The sequence below is a fragment of the Pipra filicauda genome, unplaced genomic scaffold, assembly GCF_003945595.2.
Source record: "Pipra filicauda isolate LSUMZ 115617 unplaced genomic scaffold, ASM394559v2 scaffold330_size805480_pilon, whole genome shotgun sequence".
In the NCBI taxonomy this organism is placed as follows: domain Eukaryota; kingdom Metazoa; phylum Chordata; class Aves; order Passeriformes; family Pipridae; genus Pipra; species Pipra filicauda.
The window spans coordinates 715,224-741,418 of NW_024104455.1; the positions used below are offsets into that span (position 1 = coordinate 715,224).

Sequence of the window (26,195 nt, forward strand, 5' to 3'; positions counted from 1 at the left end):
CAGAGAGCGTTCATAACCAAGGTTTATTTTATTGTGATCTCTGCTATAATTACTTCTGCATCTATGCTCCCCTTGCCCTCTCCTTCTTCCTTCCCCTTCTATAATCTAAATTTTCCAGCTACAACTCCAAAGCCTGGTTGTGATCAAGGAAAGGGCACAAGCTCTTTTATGCAGGCGACAGCAGCGACAGTGCCCATGCAACCTGATGGCTTTGTGATTGCCCCCAGCTCCCTGTCCCTTCTCACTTATCCCTTCCCCCACTCCCAAATATTTCTCCAGCCCTGTCTCATTGGTGCACTACTCTCCCTTGCCTTTTTTGGGCTGCCACCCTGTCAATCTAATGCAATAAGGCTGGGGGCAGGTGCAAAACCCTCGCTTACAGCTCCTCTTACAGACCAATCCTTGTCCCAAAATACCTGAGAGCCAATGGAGTGGGAAAACCCGGGACTCCGAGGAGAGGGCAAAGCTGCTGGATTGCCTGGGGGAGGGGGCATCCATTTAGGACCCGGGTTAGCCCAGGAGCTGCTGAATCCCTCTTGGGATCGTGGTGACTTGTGGATAGCAGGCTCTGCTGATTCACTTCCATCACTGCCAACATGGTGATCAAAGTATTTGTGGCCACATCTTCGGGGTCTACAGCGGTAGGTGACTCCTTTAACATCCTCTTACTGCTGGGATCAGGGTGGGGAATTAGCCCAGAAGGTGCCAGGACAGAACTTGCATTTGAGAAAAAAAAAAACACTGGAATTCTGAACAGTAATAAACCTTATTTTTATTGTACACTGGCCACCTTATTCTTGAAAGCTGCTCGAGATGTAGAGAATTCCTGGTAGTGCAGTCTGGCTTGCATGAGAGCTTTTGCCACAGTTATGACATTTACATCTAAATTATCTGTCATTTAATAGATTTAATATGTTTGAAGAAGTATATGAAGTATATATTCACCGAAGAAGGACAAAGTGGATATTGTATTCGCACAGAAGTGAAGGCAGATTGTCTGCAGTAGAAAATAATGTATTTGTTTTTAAAAGAGGCTTTAGGACACTTCTCCTGCAAAAGGGGAACTCTGGCTGAGAAAGAGCCTGGAGCTGAATAAAGTTATGCAGAAAAACTTCTTCCCCACTCCCCTCCCTTTCCCTGGGTTTGGGGAGTTCTTTGGTTTGTTTGGTAGTTTGTCTTTTGGGTTTTTTTCTGGGGTGTGTGTCTCTTGAAACGTTATACTGATGATTTTTAGCATTGAGATCTACTGCTGTAGCTGTCAGCAGAGTGTATCAGCTGAAGGGAAGGGCATGTGAATAGTGGGGAGGTTGGAAGTCCGTGGGAGGTGGGAACCGGGAAAGGACTGTTTCCTTTTATATCCAGTTCCCAGATGAGCTCAGATTTCAGTTTTCCTCTGGCACTCACTCACTGCCAGTGACATGGCTAAACAAACTGGCTGGTGCTTGCACAGAGCTGGAACTACATCTCTATCTCCCTGACACCAGCTCCATTTCTTCAAGAAGCTTCCAGAGTGGAAAAGCTCCAAAAAACACCCCCTGTTCATGGGATCATGATCTCTAGAAAATGAACCAGGAGTCATTCACCAAAATTCCAATTGGAATACCGCTGAGGAGGTTTGCAGTTCTCCCACTAAGCCTGACACTCTAAATTTACTACTGGCATTTAGCATTCCTTCTTTTTATAATGAAATTTAAGGAAAAAAAAAAAACAAACAAGAAAAGAAGAGGAGGTTGGAAACTTCAGGTTTGGTAATTTGGAATAATTCACTTGCTGCTCAAGGAGCTTTATAAGTTGCCACACACTGTGCATGGGCAGTATTTTTGCCCCTGTTCGACCTGTTTTGGTCTCCTTTGGAGACTCCAGGAGAAGAGTATGGAATCTTCACATGGCAACGTGCCTCTGTATTTCCTCCTTTCTGGTGTGCTGGGGGTGTGTGTAGCTGTAGCAATCTCAGAAGGCAGCATGTGTTCCCATTACTGGTTCAGAATTGCAATGCCAAGTGTTCAGCTGGAGCAGTTTTCCACATTTACTGATGAACATGGATGGGAGGGATCCTTTCAATGAACCTTTAACGAGTTTTAGTCTACATCAAATAAAATTCACTCATGCAAGGAGTCAGCCTAAAATTCAATGTGTCACTAAAATCCTATTAAAATTAAATTTTGTATCAGCCTTGTACAACTTTTCCCGAGAAGAATTAATTTAATCCCTAAAGAGTTTAAATTGGAAGTTTAAACTGTCCTAGGAGCGCTGGTGATCTCTTCAAAGTGCCTGATCTCCATCAAATGTGTGGTGTTGATTTTGAATTTCAATTAGGATGGGTCCAGCTTCCTCTGGTGTAAATCAGATCATTGGTAAAGAATGAAAAATGTTTCTATTCTATGTACTACACGGTCATACTACTCATTGTTACTTGTTTAAATGTTAAGAAATGCTTTGTAAAAGTGACTGCAGTGAACCCAGTGACATTGTGGTGCTCTGGATCAGATGCTTGAATGATCTAATTCACTGCAGCTCTAGAGCTAATCTGCATTTTCCCCATCGAGGATTCAGCAATTTATTTTAAATATCTTCAGTTTTATTATCTTTCTCCTCCAAACTTAGCCGATATTGAACTATTCATTATGTGGAGAATTTATTTATAGCTCTGAAAAGCACTAAATACTTGGCTTGGAGCAAGTAGTGAAAAAAAATAAAATAATTTTGTTGCTAGTTACAGAGGTGTTTAGGAATTGGGAATATCCTGCAAGGTTTTAAATCATGGGAGAAAGGGGGTTCAGGTCTTCCAAAGTCTCGCTTGCTGCTGCTCATGGTTGGGGCACCTCTAAAATCTTTTATTCCCAGTGATTTTGGTGATATTTTATGAACTTCCCCCCCTCCAAATCTGCATCAAAAGTAGTGTGGGCAGGAGGTGAGGGGGGATTCTGCCCCTCTGCCCCCACAGGTGAGACCCCCCTGCAGAGCTGCTCCAGCCCTGGGGAACAGCACAGCAAGGACATGGAGCTGCTGGAGAGAGTCCAGAGGAGGCACCAAGAGGATCCAAGGGCTGGAGCAGCTCTGCTGGGAGGAAAGGCTGGGAGAGCTGGGATTGTTCAGCCTGGAGAAGAAAAGCTTTGGGGTGACCTGACTGTGGCCTTGCAGGACCTGAAGGAGCCGACAAAAATATGGAGAGAGACTATTTCCAAGGGCCTGGAGTGACAGGACAAGGGGCAATGGCTTCAAACTGTTTCTCTTGCTATAAATTGTTGACTATTTGCTTCTGCCATGGGCAGCTGATCAATAGGAATGCACTGGATTGTGAGGATATAGATGATAATATTTCATTATGCATCAGGTGAACACAATATTATCTGTAGATTTTCACAGAGTTATGGAATGGTTTGGGTTGGAAGGGACCTTAAAGCTCATCTTGTTCCAACTCCTGCCATAGGCAGGGACACCTTCTACTAGCCCAGGTTGCTCAGAGCCTCCTCTAACCTGGCCTTGAACACTTCCAGGGATGGGACATCCACAATTCCTCTGGTCAACTCTTACCCTCTGGCTAGAAACGATCTAGAACAGTGTTTTATTATTTTAATGGACTAGCAGCCAGCGATGGTGGAACTTAAGCTTTGCTGAAAGTGAAAATGGCATTGATGAAAGAATATCCTGCTCACCACCACTTTCCAAGTAATCTATGCCCAAGCAATTTGAATTCTTCCCATGCCATCAGACACAAGTGAGGACACAAACAAGCTCCTGCGATCTCATCCGTTCTGGGAAAATCTTTGCTTGTCCTCTGGGTTGTTACATCCTCCATTCCCCCCTCTGAGTGCTGATTGCTGGAGACGTTCTTTTGGTTGCCCAGCGCTTTGTGCCACCCCCAGCAAAGGTTTGCTTTGTACTTTTACACTTAGTGTGTGTCCCATGTCTTTGCTCTGACTAAACCCTGGCAATGGGGAGCCTTAAGCCACAGCACAGCTTCTGCTTGGTTTATTGTTATTGTCATAATAAGAAACATCTTGCCTTTTCCTTATGCAGTATAATTCCACGTAATTTACTGTTTGACCTCAGCATTAATTCTTTACACAGCCCTTGCCTGATTTTTGCTTTCAGACCTGGTGCTGCCTGACCCTCCTGAAGAAGAATTGCTATGCCTGGTTTAAAAGTTATATCTACAGCCATAAGCAGGGGAGCACAGAATCTATAGCTCTGTTTCCCTTATCTCCTCAGAGGCACTATCCATGTGCAGCTATTCCAGGAGCAGTACCCACTGCAGTGCCTGTGTCCAAGGGGACAAGCTGACACTGGAATTGCAGCTGACAGCACTTGAGTTCACTGCCTGTCAGAGCACGTGATGAAACTCCTGGTACTGGCTTGTACAGATTTTATTAACCATTTACACAAATATTATTCTCCCACTTCCTCCAAAAAATCCTTTCTGCCACCTGAACATGTTCTGCACATAAATGCTAAGTAGCCATTAATAAAATTATCTCTGTTTGAAAAGTTAAAATAAGAATGTAAATAAGCACCTTTGTGCTCTGTCAGCTCTATGGGTTTTGACTATTTTGGATTAGTGGTTCCATTCAAAGTGATGTGCTTTTTTCAGTTCACCATAAATCTCTATTGTTGTCATAAAAATGTACACCATTTTATTCTTGTTATTTGTTACAAGCAAGCATAGATACTTTTTTTATTTACACAGGAAAGCTTGACCCTGAGATTAGCTCAGTTGGTTAAAACATGGTGATAACACCAGGGTTGTGGGATCAACCCCCATATGGGCCATTTATTTAAGAGTTGGACTCAGTGATCCTTGTGGGTTCTTTCCAACTCAAATAATCTGGGAAATTTTATTCTTATTAATGCAAATAAATTCTTCCAGGATAACAGGTTATCACTCTGCTTCAGCTCTTCTCTTTTATTAGATTATAGAAATACATAATCCATGATTTATTTCTTATTTCATTTCCTGTCTCAGACTGATTTACACCAGCTTGGTGTCATTTAAACTCAGGTGTTCAGATGTCTGATGTGTGGAAGACGTGGTTTCAAATCACAAGATGGCTCATATGTCAGAATTACCATGATGTATCATTCTGGCTAAGTCAGATGGCAAGTTCTTCAAGTGTTGCTCAGGAGTAGCATTCCTTTATTAGGGAATTATACTGAGTATTACATCTTCGGAGTAAAGGGATGGGATACAGGCTTGATGCCTGCATTCCAGGTCTGTACAGAACTATTCAAAGGGAATAAGGGCCAGGAAGGATTTTTAGGTGTCACAGAAACTATGTCTAATACGTTTTAATTGTATCTAACATGTTATTCCTGGTCCAACTTCAATGTCATTCTGTAATGTGGGAAATATTGAAGCACAGGAGTTGAGCTGTACTGGATTTTCTTGAGCTTTCACTCATATTTGTATGTTACATATCAATAATGGCCATAAACTAAAACACAAGTTCCATTCAACATGAGGAAAATCTTCTTTCCATGGAGGGTGAAGAGCACTGGAACAGCTGCCCAGGGAAGGCGTGGAATATCCCTCTCTGGAGACATTCCAAACCCACCTGGACACGTTCCTGTGTCACCTGCTCCAGGTGACCCTGCCTTGGCAGGGGGGTTTCACTGGATGATCTCCAGAGGTCCCTTCCAACCCTGATGGTTCCATGGTTCTGATTCTGTGATATTTAATTATCCCTCAGCTTTAAAGAACAGGGACAGAGAGAAACGTGGCTCATGGAGAGCTAAATGTCGAATGTAATTAGCAGGAAAAAGGAGGCTCTTACATGTTGAGGAGAATATGTACTTTCTCAGACCTGTGCTGACTTCAGGCAGGATTAGCTTAGGCATCTGTACACCACACTCATGGATCTGGGAGCAGAGTGGGAGGCTTCCTGCTGAGCCTCATTCCCTAGATGGAGGTATCAGTGCTTCCAGGGAGGAAAGAAAGGAGCTGGGGGTGGGTGTATGGGGGGGATGGCAGCTCTCTGGGTGCTGAAAAGTGTGAGGGCTGCTGGAGTAGTGGATCTAGCTTCAAGAACTTCTAACTTTCACGAAGAATTTCTTCACTGAAAGGGTGGTCAGGCCTTGGACAGGGTTGCCCAGGGAGGTGGTGGAGTCCCCATTCCTGGAGGTGTCCAAGGAACGACTGGACATGTCAGTGCTCCAGTCTAGCTGACAAAGTGGTGATTGGCCTAAGGTTGGACTTGACCTTGGAGTCTTTCCCAACCTAAATGATCCTGGGATTCTGTAAACTTGACATACTCGCATGAGTTCTTCTTGTAACAACAATTTTCTTTTTAAAGGAGGAATTCAGTTTTTCCTCTTTCCTACCCAGATAAAAAAGAAACAGCAAGAAGTCGTGGGCTTTTTGGAGGCCAACAAGATTGACTTTCAGCAGATGGACATAGCAGGGGATGAGGACAACAGGAAATGGATGAGAGAGAATGTCCCAGGTGAAAAAAAGCCTCAAAATGGAATTCCCCTCCCTCCACAGATCTTCAATGAGGAGCGATACTGTGGGGTAAGAAACTGTTTGGATGCTTAAATACCTTCAGAGAGTTGTTTTCCATAGGAAGTGACTCTTTTCCATTAGTGGGAAGTGTCAAGCAAACTCCTTAAGACAATTTGAGTCTCACTGTGAAAGAACAATCCTTAAGAAGCACATTTTAAGCACAGAAAAGCAAAAAAAAAAAAACCCAAAAGATTATTTATTTTCAAGAGCAGAGTACACACGGAGGGAAAATGTTAAATTAATTTTGCATGGGAAGTGCTAATATTTTGTTTGTTTGACACAGACTCATCTGGGCTGTCAAGTAGACATCTGAGGCACCAGAGGCTGTGACCAGGAATCTTTCTTTTCCATTATATCATGCAAATAAATATTAATGATTGTATGCTGGAATAGTTTTAGTATGTGGTTTGAATTGTTGAAATTATATTGCTTATTCAATTAACATCCATCTCTTCATAACAGACTCATCAGATACTTTTGTATTTTCACATGTGCTTGTAACAGCTTCTTTCTCTTGAGACAGTTTGTTCAAATCACAGATAGAAAGGACTGTACCAGCCTGAATATTAGGACTCTGAATCAAAGGAGATAATCTGAGGCCTTGTTTTCCTCATAGTCTGGGTGGAAATACAAAGTCTGGAAAGTGCTGTGATATGATCACTGGAATGAACCTGCAAAGCACCCTGAAATGCAGCTCACATAGTGAGCCCAGTTTTAAGTTACTGCACAAATCCAGTGTGAACTACTGCAAGGTTGTACTGGGAGAGCAGGGATTTACATGCCACTAAGTTTTCAGAATTAATTTCGGTGCTCCCAGAGCAAAAGTTGGTAGTACAAATGTTGGAGTGCAGCTTTTTCCCCCATTTTCTCACAGGATTCTTAAAAGAGAAGTTGGGGTGTTGGAGTTCCTGTGCATTTCAGCACTCAGTCTGCACCAATGAAAAGTACAATTTGATATATCTTACTCTGGGGTTTGTGGCAGCCAATGCTGCAATAAATATTTCTGGTGTTCCCTGAGAGTTTATACAGGGAATTAAAGAGTAATTGCCTTTTAAAGTGCTACAGCTGGTCAGCCTTGCCAGTAAATAGTAAATACAAAGTTTTTATTCCATGTCTGAAGCTATTTCAGGAAGCCAAATAATCTACATCTTGAAATAAGTGAAGAAACAGTCTTTTTGCAAAGACACCTCCACGGGGGAAGGAACTGCAGCTACTGATTTAAACAACTAAATCAAAATTACAATTAGCCTAGAACTCTCCAGAATTCTAATGTACCCAGCTCCCAAAGCTCATAGCTAATGATCCCAGTGGGTGCATAACAGAGACTGATTCATGGCATCATTATTTCCAAATAAATGAGGTAATGAGAGCCATATCAGCTCATGAGCCTGTCCCTGCTGCCCAGGGGAAGGTGCCTCAGGGGAGCTGCACAGTGAGTGTGACGTGGGATGATGTGGCTGGTGGAGAATTTGTAAATTTGTATTTGTAAATGGGAATCATATCCTCTATTAATCTTCATTTTGCTGTGCTTGACATGTCAAACTCTTCCCATCTCTTTTTTTTGGATAGGATATTTTCTCTTTCGTTTTCTCGGCTTTCTCTTCCTGCTGATTTTTTCTTTCTTCATTCCCAGGTAGGACTCTTTTTGTAGGTCAAATCTGATACATTTCATTTTTGCTCATTCTTCTTTCTGAGCTCACTCTTTTCCTCCTTCACCCTGAGAAAAAGAAATTTGGAAAGAGGTATGACAACCTTCAAATATTGTTGGTGTGAATTCAGCATTGGCCCTGCTTCGAGCAGGAGGCTGGACTAGATGATCTCCTGAGGTTTATTCCCACATGAATTATCCCATGCTTCCAGGATTTTGTAAAGTATCTCCTGCTCCACTCCCACTAGAGGTGGGACAAGATGTATGAGGGAAAAATGCAGCAAAGAAAGTTGAAGTCAGACGTCAGAAAATAAGCAGTTTTCAGGGGATTGACTAATTATCTCATTAAAGGTCTTTACCAGTGGATCAGGGAAACACCTGCCAGGAACAGTGTTGGAGAAATGGTCCTTTGGGACCTTCTCCAATGTCCTCTCTTGCACTTCAGTGACATTTTGGGAGTGGTGGTGGTGAGGACAGAGGGGATACTGGGGACAGGTGAGGAGTCTTCTTTTTCATACTGGAATGGAGTGACACAATGAGCAAGAGAATGCAGTCCTGCTGCTAACCTGCTTTTCTGCTGATATTTTTATGGATGTTCTGGAAGACCACTTCCCAACTTGTTCTGTAAAATGGGGGTTTCCTAGGGATGCATTTTCATGAAGGTACATCGACTAGGAGCAGCTTTTCCTTGAGGTCAGAGAAGCTTAAGACTGTCTTATAAATAACTCAAATCTTATTTTTCTCTCAGATTTTTGCTATTGCCACTTGAAGAAATAGATTACAAATGGATTCATTTTGTATGCCCGGCTACAGCACCAATTTCAAGTATCCATCCTAATCCATCAGTGTTGGCAAATATGTCCTTATTTGATCTTTTTCTTAAGCTGCTTCTTTGCTCATGTCTAGACAGAGTCTGCATCTGTGTCACTTGCTAAATATATTGAGCACTCTGTTGCTCTTGTCTTTGCTTTTGCTTAACAAAAAAACTCCAGAAAACTAGGAAAGAAATGGAATGTACACTTCTGCTTTTCTTTGTGAGCTGAAATCTCGGCTATTCTCTGTAAACTGAAAACTGTAGTAAAAAGTTCCCATGTACATACTTCTAAAAAAAATCTCTGGATTATTAGACTTTTATTTGATGCTGCAGTGTGCACCTGCAGCCCAGAAATCCAACTGGGCTGCATCCAAAGCACCGTGGGCAGCAGGGCAGGGGGGGATTCTGTCCCTCTGCCCCCACAGGTGAGACGCCACCTGCAGAGCTGCTCCAGTGCTGGGGAACAGCACAGCAAGGACATGGAGCTGCTGGAGAGAGTCCAGAGCAGGCACCAAGAGGATGCAAGGGCTGGAGCAGCTCTGCTGGGAGGAAAGGCTGGGAGAGCTGGGATTGTTCAGCCTGGAGAGGAGAAGCTTTGGGGTGACCTGATTGTGGCCTTGCAGGACCTGAAGGAGCTCCAAGAAAGATGGAGAGAGACTATTTGCAAGGGCCTGGAGTGACAGGACAAGAGGGAATGGCTTCAAACTGAAAGAGTAGGTTTAGTTAGATATCAGGAAAAAATTCTTCCCTGTGAGGGTGGGGAGGCCCTGGCCCAGGTTGCCCAGAGAAGCTGTGGCTGCCCCTGGATCCCTGGAAGTGTCCAAGGCCAGGTTGGACGGGGTTTGGAGCAACCTGGTCTAGTGGAAGGTGTCCCTGCCCATGGCAGGGGTTGGAACTGGATGATCTTTAAAGCTGTCCTACTCTGACAGCAGGCTGGACTACAGCCCTCCAGAGGTGCCTGTATTTCCATATGTTTGGCTGTAGCAGTTACATGAACGATAGAATCACAGATTGCTTTGGGTTGGAAGGGACCTTAAAGTCAGCTGGTGTTGCCTGGGGCTTTGACCACCACAATTCAAAAAGACTCCAAGGGTGGTTTTTCCATGCCCTCTCTGTGCTCTCTGACCTGCTGTCCTACCAGGCATGTGGGGAAGAACTTTCCACTGATGTCCTCTTGACAAATGACACCACTACCCTTCTCCTAGACCATTTATTCCTTCTCATACAGATATATTATTGCTTACCTGAAACAGATTGTTACTGCTCATTTTTCCTACTGCCTGCCTTGGCAATGTTTGCTTTGGTCAGCATTAGGAGAGCAAGAGTGCAAACATGCAATAGAAAAACTATTCCATGATCACTCTAATCATTCCTTTATCCCTTACCTAATACATAACAGCTTCCTCCTCAGTGTGAGGAAATATGTGACCTTCCATTTACTACGAGATGCCACATTTCCTTGGGGATGTCATTGCACATTCCCTGCTGCCAAAGAACATCTGATATGATAGGAGATGTATCCCCTTCTGATAAGGAGTTGTCTGGTCATTCACACCTCTTGCTTTAGCCCTCAGCTCTGGTTATCTCCAAGGCTGAGTGTTTCTGGTGATTTTTAATACACTTGCCATCTGCTGCTTTTCCTCAAAATGATGTATAAAATATCAAGTCCACTTAGTGGCCTTTCCTTATTACTGTCTTCTCCTGTTTCCCAGCTCTTGATATGTCATGCCATAGTTTTCTCAGGCTGCTTTAGGAGTTTTTGGTGCGTGGATGACACAAGTCTCCTGTGTTTTATGGCCATGTCAAATTCCAGGCCCTTGGAATCTGCAGAAAATCCTCGTATTCTTGTTTGCTGCGTTACTCCTGAGTTCATGGGTGAGGCTGCAGACCCTGCCTGGGTTAAGTGAGAAGGAGAATCCCACAGCAACAGGAAAGCAGCAAACAGATCCTTTGAGCAGTGGGTGGCCTGGGGTAGCAGCAGGTTTTCTGCCTGCTCAGGACAAAATGTGCTCCAGGGCTTCTCCCAGCCAGGCAGTTCCCACTGCCTGTGACTGTGTGAAAGCCAATCTGTCCCCCAGACAAATGGGTGAAATGGGCTGTCGTTTATCATGCCTGTTAAGCTCTTCCAAACGGGACTGAAATGTCACTGAGTCCAGTCTTGTTGACATTAAGGTGACTGCTAAACCATCCACTCCAGCTTTTCCCTGGGATTACTCTTGGCCAGCAATTTATTCTCTGGAAACACTGAAAGGGTGCAATAAAACAACTGGGGTCTAACCCAGCTTTACAAACAAGACTCAAGGATGACTCAGCACCTTAGTATTTACAGGCTTCTATTTCTGGAGTTATTTGGGATTAAAGGAAGGATGATAACATGCTCAAGGCAGTAGTGCAGGACTCAGCAGATGGGTTCAGTCCCCTGTCCTAGACCTGGTGTGATTGTGGGCCAGAGTTTCTGCTGAGACCTCAAGCACACATTGATTTTCACCTGCGTAAGATGTGAGTCCTGAGCTTTCCAGTAACAAAACAGTGATAGCAGAGCTTCCTTAATTGATAGGTGAAAACAGTAAATACCCTACAAGTTCTAGAGGCAGGACAGGAAGCTTCCCTCCCATCTTCTCAGTTATATTAGCACTGAAAACAAGCATTTAACATAAGGATTTATCTGTTCACGTGTGGACAAGACATTTTGGTTGACAGAAACATGTCAGAGGGAACAGCACAGCCCTCTACTAAGTTGATCTGAAAAATATCTACATTTCCTAAGCAGGGTACCTTTCTTTAAAATAAAGTTTCCTTGTCATCATTTCACCCATGCTATCATGTTGAGTGTTGTCTTTTATTTGAGGGCCTGTTTTGTGTTCTTACTCACAGCAAGTTTCATTCTAACATTGAAGTGGGAATAGTTTTGCCTCGGAGTGCACAGCTGAGGCACATTAAAAGGAGACACTTAATTTTATCTGATTCTGACATCCATGGGATATAATTAAAGTGTAAGTCTCTGGAGAGATTTGCCCATTTATTAATTTTATTGCCTATATGAAACTCCCTTTATCTGTGTTTTCTTCCTGGGGCTTAGATAATGCAGGCTGAAGTACAAATTCATGGTCGTTCTCATCAATATAAGATTTACCTGGGTTGATCTCTTCCTCCTGTGCTTTTTATTTGATTTTTGATGCCAATTCTCTTATTTGTTTGTCATTTTTTTTTTTTTAGGATTTTGAATCCTTTTTCTCTGCAAAGGAAGAAAATATTATTTATTCATTCCTGGGCCTTGCTCCTCCTCCAGGCACCAAGGTATGCACTGCTGTCCTTCCATGGGGATCATTTATTTGATTTTAATAAAAGATGAACATAGGCAGTGACTCAGCATGTCACAAGCAATACTTTAGATTCTGGTGCAGCAAAGTGTTGTCAGGGGGGGAAAAAACAGTGACTGGTTCAGTAAATACTAGAAAATCCTTCTTTCTTCCCTTCTTTCACTGCAGGCTTGTTACCATGGCTCCAGCTGATGGTTTTGTTGTTGTTGACACAAAGCAGTATTTTATCATGTTCAGCTTTTAAATGATGCAGAATTTCCTGATGCAATTTCTAGGCTGTTTTACAAGAAACCTTCCCTTCCCCCTGAGGGCACCAAACAGGGTTTGTCCTGTCCCCCAACAGCAGGGCTGTGGGCTGAGGAGATAAAGGCTCACCCAGGACTTCACCAAGTCTCTCTGGCAAATCTACCCATGGTTCTCCATCCACTGTATTTTCACAATGTTCTAATATATTTCTGGCAAAAGAAAAACCTGTTATTTTGGGGTTTTTTTCCCCCACCGTTTTTTCACTGTGTTCTTTTTAGCCATCAGCGTGTTTTCTTTTTATCAGAGTCTTCTTCTAATTAGAAGTTTCATAACAGAGAGCACTATAGCTCCCTTCTCCCGAGATCATGTTAGATGATAATAAAATATCGCCACCTTTTGTGGGTGATTCAACAAAAGAAATGAATCAGGAGAGTGAGGAGAGAACTCTGCTGTGTTGTGGTGACCTGGCTGAGGAGCTGCCTTGGAGCAGGAGATCTGCCTTCTGGTCCAGCTCTGCTGCCAACTGTGCAGCAACTCGGAGGGAAACACCATTGTAAATGTCCCTGTTTATCCTCTGCTGTAAAAGCAGAGAGGAAAAGGAACCTTTGCTGAGTGCTTCGAGAGCTACAGCTGAAAAGGCACCCAAGGGAGAGCCCCAGTTGTTATAAATGTCTCTGACACTGAGTCCCTGTGTGATAAGGAGAGTCATTTAAACTTTCTGCTTTAGCTGTGCCATCTCCTAACCAGGGAAATAAAAATGACTCGCCTACCTCACAAAGGTCTTGTGAGAATTCATTTAATTAACATCCACAAAGCCATGAAAGGCTTAAAGGACTGCAGGTACTCCATATTATAACCATTATAAAAGATATGTGGGGAATCAATGAGATAAAGAAAATTGCATTTCCTCATCTTCCCACTTCATAGATTATCTGCTCCTTCATGCAAGGCTCAGTTAGATACCATGTCTACGAAGCAAAGTAATAATTTTTTTAGAATTCATTCCTTCCCAGCTGACAGCAGAGGCTGTTACGGTTTCTACTTCGTGACAACCTTGTAAATGCTGAAAATAATATGTTTGGTACATTCTGCTGGGCAGATTCCTGCTAGTGCAAGTGTGGTTTACACTGATTAACTGCTCCTTGGTGGTGGCTCCAGCCCAGAAAGTGGAAATAAGTGGGAGTGTTTGTAAAAAGTCCATGTAAAAAGTAGAATTTCTACTGTCTCCCTTTTCGAATCTGTTCCTGTTTGAGAGAGACACAGGCAAGCGTTTTAGCATTTCTTGCAGAGGTGTTTCTCAGCACCTCTGCATGAGGGGTTGGCTGTGCTTTGTCACACAAATAACCTTCCCCCTCGCTCAGCTGTCACCTCAACTTAGCACAAGCACAATGGATGGCTCGTGACAGTGACTTCCAGCAGCAGAAATCTGGGATAATAAGTCAGGTGTGGAAGGGATGGTGATGATGACACATGTGACAGAGTTTCCTTCTAATCCCTTCTTAAATAATAGTATATTTTTTTTGTCTGGAATGTGGTGATACTTTATAAAAGAAGCAAACTGTAAAGCATGAAATCACCACAGGCCGGTAAACATCTGCTTTCTACGCATTTTTACTAGGGATTAATCTTTATAAGTTAACATGAATGTTTTATACTCTTCTCTTAAAACATTCTATTTCTTTTTCCATCCATCCTCTGTCTCATACTGCACCAGGAGTAGAGAAGCTCTTTAATGACCTCGATGCTGTTTCACAGCACAGTCCTACAGGATCCTGATCCAGGACTGTTTTGAGCCTATTTCCTAAAATAACCAGATGAGCCTTTTGTGGCTCCCTAACAAATCACAACTTCCCAACAAAATACTTGCAGTGAAATTCTCTGCCAATTAATTGCCACTTCTCAGTGCAAAATGCACATTTCAGTCCCGCAGATCCTCATTCTGCAGCCCCGGCTCCTCCCTGGGTTGTGTGGCTACAACTGGTCACCAGATCCACTTGTTTACACTGAACAGTCAGTGCCCAGTGTTGGAGCTGGGATGGTGCCACAGCTCCATGTGCAAGTTGATCCACACTTACAGAGTGACTCTGGTATGTCTGGGACACATCAGGCTTGTCACCAAGGTGCACATTGGCTCTGAGACCCACGTAAAGAAGCTCTGAATACACACAGATGTAAAGGAGATCCTTCTCACACCAGCAGCAAACACAAAGTAGCCTTTACACGCTGTTGTTTAAGTATTCTCTTACTTATAAAAAGCTGTAATTGTTTCAGAAGGAAACAATTATTTATTCCTTTATTCCTGACTGAAAGGTCACTCAAATCAGTGATAGATTTCTGAAGGATCCCATTGAATCTTGGGTTAGTGACACGAACAGTGCTGTCCCAATACAAGAGGTGTGTACATTTGAACTATAATCAATGTAGTTTGTGGGTTTGGGGTCAGGTGTGTCAGCCTCAGCTGCTCTCAAAGTTGGGGACATTTCTTTTTAAAGCCAGTGCCACTTTTATACTTAGTCTGAGACTCAGTGAACTCAGTGATTTACCTGAGCAAATATATTTAAATTGTATTTAAATATATTTAAGCTTTAATCTTGACATTCTTCATCTTAATATCCAGAATCTTGATATCCCAAAATCCATAGATACTTGAGCTTAAGTCTGTTAGTGGAAGGAGGCTTCTCCTAAGTTTGCTTTGAATTACAAATTTACAGTGTGTGTAAATGCCCTGCCAGCCAGTCTTTATAAATGGTACTTCCTTTCAAATTAGTTGAAAATCAAATTCTGTGTTTCTATGGAGAGTCAGTGGAACGATGACATTCCCAATGTCAGAGTTCTCCATGGAATTAACAAGAACTCTGGATGTGTGTGTGTTCTGGCTGACAACAAGCTGCTCTGGAGTTAAATGCTTTCAGCTCCAACTCTTTTTTTGCCTTACGAGCTGAGTAAATATGTGATTCATCTGAGGTAGATTTACACAATAGGTTTGTTTTAATTAGAATGCCTTCTTTGGTCTTTATGTGTTTTATGTATCTGCCAAAACAAATTTAGCATATGGATTTTAAAATGTTAATATTCATGCTGAAAAAGAATATTTAACTTATTTCAAGACCAGGCTCTGAGCAACCTGGTCTAGTGGAAGGTGTCCCTCCCCATGGCAGGGAACTTGGAACTGGATGATCTCTAAGGTCCCTTCCCACCCAAACCATTCCGTGATTCTATGAATTTAGTTTTCATTAACACCATCCTTTTCATTTTGGGAACTTCTGCCAAGAAAGTATCTCTAAGAAGTTATCATTTGCCTAAAAAAATAATGTATTAACATAATGTTGCACAAGAGAATTTCAATATATGTCTATGTTACTACATATTTTAATCTTCAAATATTTTGTTGGCCGATTGGGGGAAAAGTAAAAGGTACATTAAGCCAAACAAATGCCTCTGGAGATCTTTTTTTAATAACAATGCCACCAGCATCAAGTGCAGTGAGCCCACAGTTTTATGTGGACTTGAAATGAGACAATATTGCCAGAAAAAGAAATTATCTTTTCTCCTTCCTCCTTCCTGCAGCTCCTCCTGCTCACTCCCAGCTGCTCATCCCTCTTCCTGAGCATCCCCCATGTGCTGGCAAAAACATTCCTGCAGCTGTGTAACAGAGTGTGAAAATGGTGTGGGATAGAAATGTTTGGCTTTTTAAAGCTTTAATCTTGATCAAGCTCCTGCTCCAGTTGGAGAGGAAGGGGAATTTAGGAGCCTTTGTGCCCACTCTCTTCTCACTTGCAAGTTCCTCACTTGTAAAACTTGTTTTCCATAATTCAGGAGGCAACTGCCAAGAGAGCACCAAATCTTACAATGAAGTTTCAGGAAAAAAAGATCCATTCCTAACCTCTTTTTGTCCTGGTCCAGCAGAGCTTGTCAGCAGGAGGACGTGTCTGATGTCCCACACCACGTCATGGGACAAAGATCCCTAGGCCAGCACTCACCTCAGCCTGCTCTGGGGATAAAAGCTGGAGAGCTGTGCCCATACCATGGTTCTGTAGGATAAGAATGCTGGCTGAGGAAATCATCTGTGATGGGGACACTGGAGGAGGACTTGTGAAGCTTAAAGGACAGGGGATCATTACTGGAGGCTTTTCTTTAACAAATGAAACTGTGGAAAAGCAGCAAAACTCAAATGGAACCAGGGGATGAGTTGTAAGGGCTTGGTCACAGGGATGAGGAAGGAGCCAGTCCCCTATCAGGGATGTGCTGCTCTGCCCATAGGGTGTAGGACTCAGGATGACATAGGACAAGACCTTCCCTGAACCCAGTTCTCTGTTGCTGGAGGAAACCACAGCAGATAACACCTCTCAGAAGGGGCCAAATTCCCTTTTAATGAATTGGGTCCTTTGCCTCAGCTTCTTTATTATAAACCCCTTCCAAAATCTCACACCGATGCTGATTAGAATTTTTCTTTAAAGCCAATTTGTACTCATTTTGCACCTACCTCAGAGCTCTTCCTTATCCTATCCCTCCCTAATGTTTACTCTGATCTATTTTGGGATATATCATATCCCCTCCCAGCATCTCTTTCAGTAGATTAAAGTAATGAAGCTTTTTTTGTCACCCTTTCATAGGACAGGCCCTGCCCTCCCTCAGATGTTCCTGTAGCCCCCTCTGCACCTGTTCCAGTCTGAGCTTCTCTTTCTTGAACCTGAGTGACTGGGGTGGTAAAGAGAGATCTGGAGGACACATCTGCGAATCACATCACATTTATTACCTCTTTCACTGTCACACTCATGGCTCAGTCATTCTGTGCTTATTTAAATGCATCCACCTTCTCCTTCCTTGATGATCACTGACCAACAGGCTCCCAAAGTGCAACAGAAAAACCTGTTTCTAATCTCTGCCCCAGAACTGCTTGTCCCAAACAATGTGACTTTGCTCTCCCTGCTGTTGCATTTCATCCTGTTTCTGCTGTTCCACTCAGGGCCGTGCAGGCCTCCTTTTATCTGACACAGTGTGTGAGCCAGGGTGACCTTTCTCAGCCTCCTGGCTGAAAGTACAGCAGGACGTCAAATAAAGAGCCTTCTAGGAGGTGCTTGGTCACAGTGCTGGAATAAATAGACTTGACTGACTGTTGTAGGAACAGTTTCCTGATGTTTTTCAGCAAGAAAGTTGAGATTATATATGAAATCCTCTATTACTTCTGTTTTTCTGTAGCTTCTTGATGACCCTTAATTGGAATTCATGCTGGTGAAAAAGCATTTTTTTCCTTGAAGCCTGAATGTGCCATCAGGGTGAACATCTATTCTACTAAATTTTCCACAGAAAAGTTAGAGAATCTTCTGTGCTGAGAAGGGCTCGAATTCATGGTTTCCCTACACAATTCATGCTTTCCCTGCACTAATCCCAACAGATCCACATGTCAGCAAGTGTTCCTTCCACAGGAACTCAAAAGGGTTGGATTTTCATTTGAGTGCTGAAACAAAATTAAAAAAACACATGCCCCAAAAGTCAAGAATTCAATAGAAATGAATTGCTGATTATGAGCTCTGAAGGTAACAATGACTTCTCCTCTGCTGCCAGGAGACTGAAAAGTCTGATGCCAAGGAGGAAAAGTCAGATGCTGTGGAAGAGAAGTCTGAGGCCATGGAAAAATCTGAGGCCACAGAGGAAAAATCTGAGGCCACAGAGGAAAAATCTGAGGCCACAGAGGAAAAGTCTGAGGCCGTGGAGGAAACTGAGACCCACACAGAAGATAAGGCAGATGAAGGGGCTCCTGAAGAGGCTCAGTCTGATCAGGCACCATCAGAAGATCAACAGGTAATTTTTCCTTTCTCTTTGTGGAGTGAGGGTTTTGCCTGTGCTAAGCACAGGAAACATAAGCCCACAGGTCCTCTCAGTGTGCCCAAGGGTGGGAAGATTGATTGCAGAGAGGTCCTGCTTGTCTTCTGGATGCATTTTCTCTGATATCAGGATGCTATGAAACCTAGATTAATGACTTCACAGCCTCCTTTTGCCACTTGTTACCATAAGCTTTTTTTTTTTTTTTTTTAAACAGCTTGCATTTTTTTTTTTTTGATGGCCATTTGGAACCAGACCCTAGTTATGGAGAATAATTTAGGACTCGACATCTGAGTCCTGCCTGGGTGGAAGAAAAAATTGCCAGCATCTGCAGTGCTCATAAATCTCCTTGTTAATGTTTGTTGCAGATCTGACAGTGGCTTCTCCAGGCCGTGGAGAATCCCCTGGGCACTGGAGAAACAGAGAGCAGTGTTTTCCTTTCTGTGGGGTCATGGTCTGACATTGCAGCCACATGGGCACATCTCAAACTGCAGGGCAGCTTGGCATTTAAGGGTGGGTTTATTCTGGCATTTAGGGGTGGGTTTCTTTTAGCATTTAGGGCTGGGTTTATTTTCATGCTGCAGTGTGAGGTGACTCTTCCCAAGGAGTCAGGCCTGTTGCAGCATCAAGCCCTCACACTTCTCAGTTTCTTTTGTGATTTGGAGATGAGACAATCCCAGGGTAATATCTGTCACAAACGCATCATCTCTTTCATTAAAGACCAAAATAAATGGAGTTTGGTTCTTTTTTGTTTTCATCCAGCTGCAATGTTTTTCCAGAGGAAACACCTCTCTGTAAGCCTTTCCTCATTACCCTTATTAAAAATGACTGATCCAGTCACTGTTGGGCTGGAAAAGCCTCTTTTCACATCCTCCTGCCAGCCTCAGGAACTGGGAAGTCCCATTATAATTTCAAAATGGTGATGAGGAGATACAGCCCTCAGTGAGAACCGACATTCCTCCTTAAATTATACCCGAGCCCTTTTTACGTCTCAGTGAATTCCAGCTGACACGTGAACGCCACCAAATTCCTTTTTCCTTGGTTCTCAAGGGAAGCCCAGCACAAAACCAGTTCATCCCTGGCTGGGTTGGGTTTCTTGCCCTTCTGGCTGCCAGTGTGCTCTGATGTTTTTCAAATGAGAGCAGAATGCTGGAACATGTCTGCAAATGTGTCAAGCAGCTGCGTGCAGTGACATCATGCAGCAGCACTCCTGCACAACCAGCACCTTGCTCCACTTCTCAGGGAATGGGTTGGAGCTGGAAGTGGGAAAACAGATTCTCCTTCAGTTTTCCAGGGAGGGGAGAGAGCACAAAAAGCATTTTTCACCCTGTTCCACCACCCACTTCTCATGTCACCCAGGACAAATCCTTTCAGCAGTGTGGCATCTGCCTGCCTTGCTATAGTTCATTCCAATTATCACTTCTGTTGGGATGGCATGATTCATTCTGTAGGAATTCTGGTATCCTCATTCACTCCAGACAGCACACAGAGGGCAAGTTTAGATGAGAAGAACAACTCTGAGGCAGTTACAGTGAGATGAATTCCACCTTTTGTCTCTTCATCTTGTTTTATGCCTATAAAAGAAAGTTAGAATAACAGTTTCTTACCTGATTAGGGTTTTATGAAGGTAAATACACTGAAAGACTGCCAGGTTGCCATTGGAGTATCTTCACTGGATGTTAAATCCTAAAGGACAAATGTGGTATCGAAAAATGGAAAGATGGCAGTTTTATGTTCTGTGTCTGAATTAATCTGCCAGTTGGAATTTAGTCTTGGCATTTTGGCCCTTTTTAGTTTCAAACCATCTCAAAAATGACTCCTTCAGGCTGGGTGTAACCAAGCCAGCTTTTCTCCAGTGACTTCCCAGGAGAAATGCCAGTGCTGTGGAAAAATTCTAGGAGAGTCCTGGTGAGGTAAAGTTACCTCAGACTTTGAGCACAAGACAGATCACAAAACAAACTGGGACTGTCTCAGCTGTTGGGTTCCATGGAGGCTCCCAGGTTCCAGGAGGCTCCTCCAGTGCCTGGGTAGCAGGAATGGCAGGTGATGGTCCATGTGGATACGTGTGGAGGCTGCAGCTCTCTCCGACTCTTCTGCTGCCCTTGTGGGACGTGCAGGAGTCCAGAAGCTCCAGCTTTTTACCTCAGGCTGGTGTGACCCTGAGGGAACCAGTGAGAGACCCCAATCCTCTGAAAAACAAAACTCTGAAGGCAGCAGCTGCCTCCTGAGAGGGGCAGCAATAAGGGCACAGTGCAACAGGTTGTGCCTGATGGAACTCGCACGAGACTCCTCAGGCTCCAGCAGCTCCAGTCCCTCATCCACACAAAAAGTCTGGGAAGCCCAGAGTTCTTAAACAGATCCAGCAGTGACAGGAACAGCTCTCAGCATGGGCCACCGAGACACAACTGCACTCAAATTTCTTTAGATTGTGAAACTTTTCTTCACCTTAAACCTGTTGCTGAACATTCCTTCCCTAATCACTTCATCAAGCTCAGCCTTAACTCCCTTCTAATCTCCTTTTTTCATTCCTAATCCCCATTCTCTGGTGGAGAACTTTAGGAGCCATTTTGTTTGGATGTAGTATTCCTTTTCCTTGCTTTGTTTATCCCTTTGTCTTTGAGTTTTTCGAGGAAAAGACCATGAGCTCCTCTACACACAGAGCAGCAAGGGCTCTGCTGGTCACTAAATGTGCTGGCAATAATTTTTCTATATTTTTACTGTCTGATTTTCACTGCAGATTTTACCCTGGAGCTTAGAATATTTTTTAAGAGGTGCCCCAGTTAAATCAGTTTGCAGCGCAGATTAGGCTCCCTTCAGGGCAGAATTATTTTAGAATCATGTTAAAAATCATACTAGGATGCAAGTCTGTATCCTGCCTCAGCAATTCCCCAGGCCATATATAAACCTTGGCACTGCACCTCCCTCTCTTATTTCAACTCATTCTATGCAAACTCGGATCAACCACTGATTTTTTTGCCCCTTCTCTTTGGGATTTTGGGTAGGATCAGCTTTTTTCCTTAACAGCCAGCTTAGGGTCTGACATTAAGTTCTATTCACTGTACATTTATATTTTTTTCTCTTTTATCTCTCTCATCACTTCTGCTCAATGCACAGCCTAAACCCAGCTTGTATTTTTCCTTATTCCCCAGCCAAGGCATCTGTTCCAGCCTACAACACTTAACAGAACCACAAGCCAGATTCCGAGTGATGAAAACTAACATAGATAAGACTCTCTACAATTCTGATTTAACTTGCATTTTGCAGACCAGCTCATTGCCAAAAAACCCCCACAAAAACTCCACCTGAACAAGCAAACAAAACCTCAGCTCTGAGGCTTTGCTTGTCAATGAAGCAGGTTTGATTGAAACAACTGAGAAAAATGGAGCTCAATTTAATGATTTCATAGCCCTTTTCCTGCATAAAAGCTTAGTTTAAATGTGCTGTGTGAGTTAATCTGGAGGACATTGTCTCAAAATGAATGCCACATAATTTTCCTAAATTCAGTGTTTGATTTCTGCTGTGTTTTTTCCTGTATGACCTCTGCTATTCTGTCTTTGATTTGTCTTTTTAACATTTTCTTTTTTATCTCTCATGTAGGAAAACGAGGAAGAACATGCAGTAACAGGGGTAAGTGTACTTGGACATTTTGTTTTCCTCTTTTGTTTGTGTGCATTTAATTCCTTTTCAGTCCCATTGCTTCACTCAGAAGTTGGTAAGTCCTTATTCATGAAACTAAATATCAACCACATTCTGCTAGAGATAATTATTGGTCATATCAGTGCCTTATTGTCTGGGAAAAAAGATAGGCCTTTAATCATTAAAAAACTGCAAATGGAAGAAAAATTGTCTTTCGGAATCTTCAATAAAGTTTGCCAAGGACTCCCAAGGCAACTCTACTTTTGGCAATCAATGACACCAAACTGATTACATTTGCAGTGTTGGGAGTGGGAAAGGTTCATTCTGACAATTTAGGCAGCTCTGCCTGTAAAGGAGATCTTTTTCTCACCCAGGTGCAAATCCTTATGCACTTTTCTGCTTTGCCCAGCACTGCAAGTTTAGGCCTGGAATGTTGTACAGGGTTCCCAGGAAAACTAGATATTACTTCAGGCTGTTTTCCACTACAGACCTGCAGTTATTAAGAGGACACATCCACACCTTCCCACTTCCAAAAGGCAGTCCATGCCTATATCTCTGTATATATGTCAGAGCTGTGCCTTGTGCCCCTGGCAGCTGAAATGGAATCCCCAAAACACAGAATCATCAAGGGTGGAAAAGACCTTCAAGCTCATCCAGTCCCACCCTCACCCAGCACCACCACAATCACCCCTAATCCATGGCCCCAAGGGACACATCCAGATACCTCTGGAAAACTTCCAGGTAAAGTGACTCCACCACCTCCCTGGGACACTTATTGCAAGGTCTGACCACTCCTGCAGGGAAAAATTGTTTCTAATCTCTGATCTGAACCTGCCCTGGTGCAGTTTGAGGCCATTCCCTCTCCTCCTTTCCCTCGGGACATGGCAGCAGAGCCCGACCCCCCTCCCTGCCCCCTCCTGTCAGGGAGTTGGGGAGGGCAATGAGGTCCCCCCTGAGCCTCCTCTTCTCCAGATAAACCCCCCCAGCTCCCTTAGCTACTCCTCATAAGATGAGTTTTCTAGACCCTAAAGCCCCTGTGCCCATGGGCGAAGCATGAGGGCTGCTGGTGAGGGCCATCAAGGTGGTTGTTTGCACCTTGGCACCACAAAATAATGCTTCAAGCAAGAACAATGCCCTTTTTTTCCCTGGAAAAGTTAACTGACTTGAATTTTGAACAGAAGTTGAGGATATCTGAAAGATGTTGCTTGTCCTGTTCCAAAGGGTGCTCATGAAAGGGACCTTTCTGGGGGGAAAATGCCAAAAGAAATTATATTCCTTTGGCACAAGAACTTCTAATCCAGCTGACCTGTGTTGGTGTTCATATTAACTTTCTGGTTTTGCAGGGATAATCACTTAATGCAGTGATTTTCCCTGAAAAATTATTTAAACCAGGAATCTGATTCCAGTAGGTTCATTCTAAGCACATGTTTCAGCAGGATTTTACTTCAGAGACTCAGATGTGACTCTTATTAAGACAGGAGGTGTCTGAGGGGAAAACCAGAGGTCTGAGCTGCTCATTTAAGACCTGCAGTCCTGACTGAAAACTAATTATATATTGTTTGATAGGTTGATTATGCCAGGAAGGAATTCACATCACTTTTGCAGCTTAGAGATGACATTTTGATATAAAGCTTATTTATCCACATGGGAGTGCCTTTGGACAAGACTTTGCTGGAAGAGAAGGAGCAGAGGAGCCAGCAAAGCAATTTTCAGTTGTTTTTCAGAATAGAACAACACTCCAAAGCTTCATTTTCTCTTGAAAGAGAATAAGCACAGGTTGTTGTCTGTGTTGCACAAATTCAAGCTTTCAGATAACTGTTCATTTGGCTGACTGGAGCAAAGGGCTGTTGTCTTCAAATTGTGCCATTTCTTCCACATAAAGTAGAAAAATAAGTTTAGCAATAAACCTAAGGCTGCATTATCTGATTCTGAATGATTTTTAGATTATTCAGGAGTCCAGTTCCTGTGCCATGAATCTGGTTTACTGGTCTAAGAAAGCATGTCATTAAAAATACTAAACTTTCTGTCATATTCACACGTATTTCACATTCTCATTTTGTTCTTGAGCTTTGATTTGCAGCTCACCCATGTGCTGTGTTCTAACCTCCCTGAAAAGAGAGTTCTTATATTCCAGCACTTGCCTATTAACTCCACAGATTAAAGCCCTGGAATGTGGAGATTAAATGCCCTGTACATTAAAAGCTCTATACATTAATTCCATTTTTTAATCTCAAAGAATATTGCATTTACTAGAAACAGAACAGTTGCAGAAGCAGAGCTCTGCATTTCAAGACTGTTTATTTTTTCTTTCCATTCCTCTATGGTAACTACAACTATTTTCTCTAAAAAAGGAAGAAGAAGAGAAGCAGGAAGAGGGAGAAGGAAATGAAGAGGTGGAGGAGCAAGAAGAGTCTTAGTACAGCTCCCTGTGACACATTATTTCTTGAACAGGTTTTCAGGTAACTATTAAGAAATTGAGCTTCTAAATATTCGTAAAGTAACATAAAATTGATAAAGAGGTCAGTATTAAGTGCCCAAATAATCCAAAAGTATACTTAACTCTTAGACTCACTGCAGCTTCTCTTCCATCTGGAATAAGAATTCTTCTCTCTCCTCCCTTAGCTTCTGATTTCACTGAAACTTTTAGGAGCTTCATGTCTCAAATGAAGCCTTCTCTCAAATTAGTTGAACTGTTAAAAAGAAAATTACTGGTTCAGGGAGAGAAGCCTGACCAGAAATATGACATAATATAATTTTTTTCTTGTTGTCTTCAAAACTGGACCAAGTTTAATTCCAAACAGGAAGTGCCTCTACAGGGGTGTGAGTGTCCAGCATTGCCCAAGTTCTCTCCAGTTCTGTGGTTTCAGTCTTTATTTTTAGGTTTTCTTCTTCATCCTGCTGACTCTTCTCCTCTTCACTGAAATGCAGATCAGGCAATCACTCATTGGGAAAAAGCCATTAGCCTACAAGAGAGTTGAAATTGCCAGCAGATTTTCCCTTGGGTGGTGGGACCTCCTCCCTGCCACAGACACAAAGTGCAAAATGCTCTTTCTAGAGCTGGAGGGATCCATGGGATCATGGAACAGTTTGGGTTGGAAGGGACCTTAAAGATTGTCTCATTCCAACCCCCCTGCCACAGACAGGGACATCCACTAGACCAGGCTTCTCCAAGCCCCATCCAACCTGACCTGGACTAGATTCCCAGCTAATTCAGACCTTGCCAAGGGTTTCACCAACCAGATGCTGGTGGGGCCTCAACAGGACAGAAACCCCATCACTTCTTTCACACTACCTCTCCTATATCTGAGTTCCTCTGTTGCATGGGAATTAATTCATTTCAATATTTCCAGTGTTCAGACATGTAAAATCACAGAAGGATTGCTGACTTCTAACCTAATTTCCCTTATTTTTGTTCAGGAAGCACCAGCTGGAGCAGCCCCGCCAAAGAAACTAAAATTCTTCCCTCAAGCAAACCACCACTACCTTTTGTGCCTGTAGACTTCTGAACCTATAAATACATAGCAGAACACACCACTGTGTCCTCCCTGTGCCCTTTATATATATATTTGGTATTCCAGTTGCTTGTTAAAATGGATCTTATGTCCGACGGATCATATTTCAGTCAATTGTTATATGTTGGAATAGTGTTGTCCGTGTCACATTTTAAGCTCCTCAGGGCAGGAACCACGTCTTTCTCCATGTTTATGCACTGCCAAACACTTTACTGCCACTCAGCACGGGGATGTCTTCAGAGAAAGAGAAATTCAGCACTGAAAACTGCAGAGAGGCACAAGCCATGTGAGTCACTTCTCCCTCAGCTGGCATGTGAAAATGATTGAGATTTCCATTGTGCAGCCGGATAAATAAATGTGTTTTCTGTCATATCTGCTCTTTGTCTGCAAAAGTGTTAATTTAACCCTGCCTGCAAATGTTTTGGGGCCAGGCAAAGCCATGGAATTATAGAATTGTAGAATGGTTTGGGTTGGAAGGGACCTTAAACATCATCCAGTTCCAACCCCCTGCCATGGGCAGGGACACAAGGTTGCTCCAAGCCCCATCCAGCCTGGCCTTGGACACTTCCAGGGATCCAGGGGCAGCCACAGCTTCTCTGGGCAACCTGGGTCAGGGCCTCACCACCCTCACAGCCAACAATTTCTTCCTAATACCTAATCCAACTCTAATATCTTTCAGTTTGAAGCCCTTCCCCCT

The 26,195-nt window shown here is 43.1% G+C and overlaps 1 protein-coding gene across 3 annotated transcripts in view; it reads left to right on the forward strand.

Annotated features, from left to right (window-relative positions):
- SH3BGR (SH3 domain binding glutamate rich protein) overlaps positions 1 to 25,870 on the forward strand; it is a 27,841-nt gene extending 1,971 nt beyond the window's left edge. The window contains exons 1-7 of one of the 3 annotated variants that reach the window (XM_039383938.1): positions 521 to 641; positions 6,323 to 6,508; positions 12,178 to 12,258; positions 18,093 to 18,329; positions 21,948 to 21,977; positions 24,338 to 24,445; positions 25,404 to 25,870. In XM_039383938.1, coding sequence (XP_039239872.1) covers positions 597 to 641; positions 6,323 to 6,508; positions 12,178 to 12,258; positions 18,093 to 18,329; positions 21,948 to 21,977; positions 24,338 to 24,403 — 645 coding nt within the window. In that variant the 5' untranslated portion in view covers positions 521 to 596 and the 3' untranslated portion in view covers positions 24,404 to 24,445; positions 25,404 to 25,870. Of the gene's footprint in view, positions 1 to 501; positions 642 to 6,322; positions 6,509 to 12,177; positions 12,259 to 12,449; positions 12,533 to 18,092; positions 18,330 to 21,947; positions 21,978 to 24,337; positions 24,446 to 25,403 lie in introns of those variants that run through there. The other 2 variants (XM_039383939.1, XM_039383940.1) reach the window with 2 other exon arrangements.
- Positions 25,871 to 26,195: the final 325 nt, after the last annotated feature.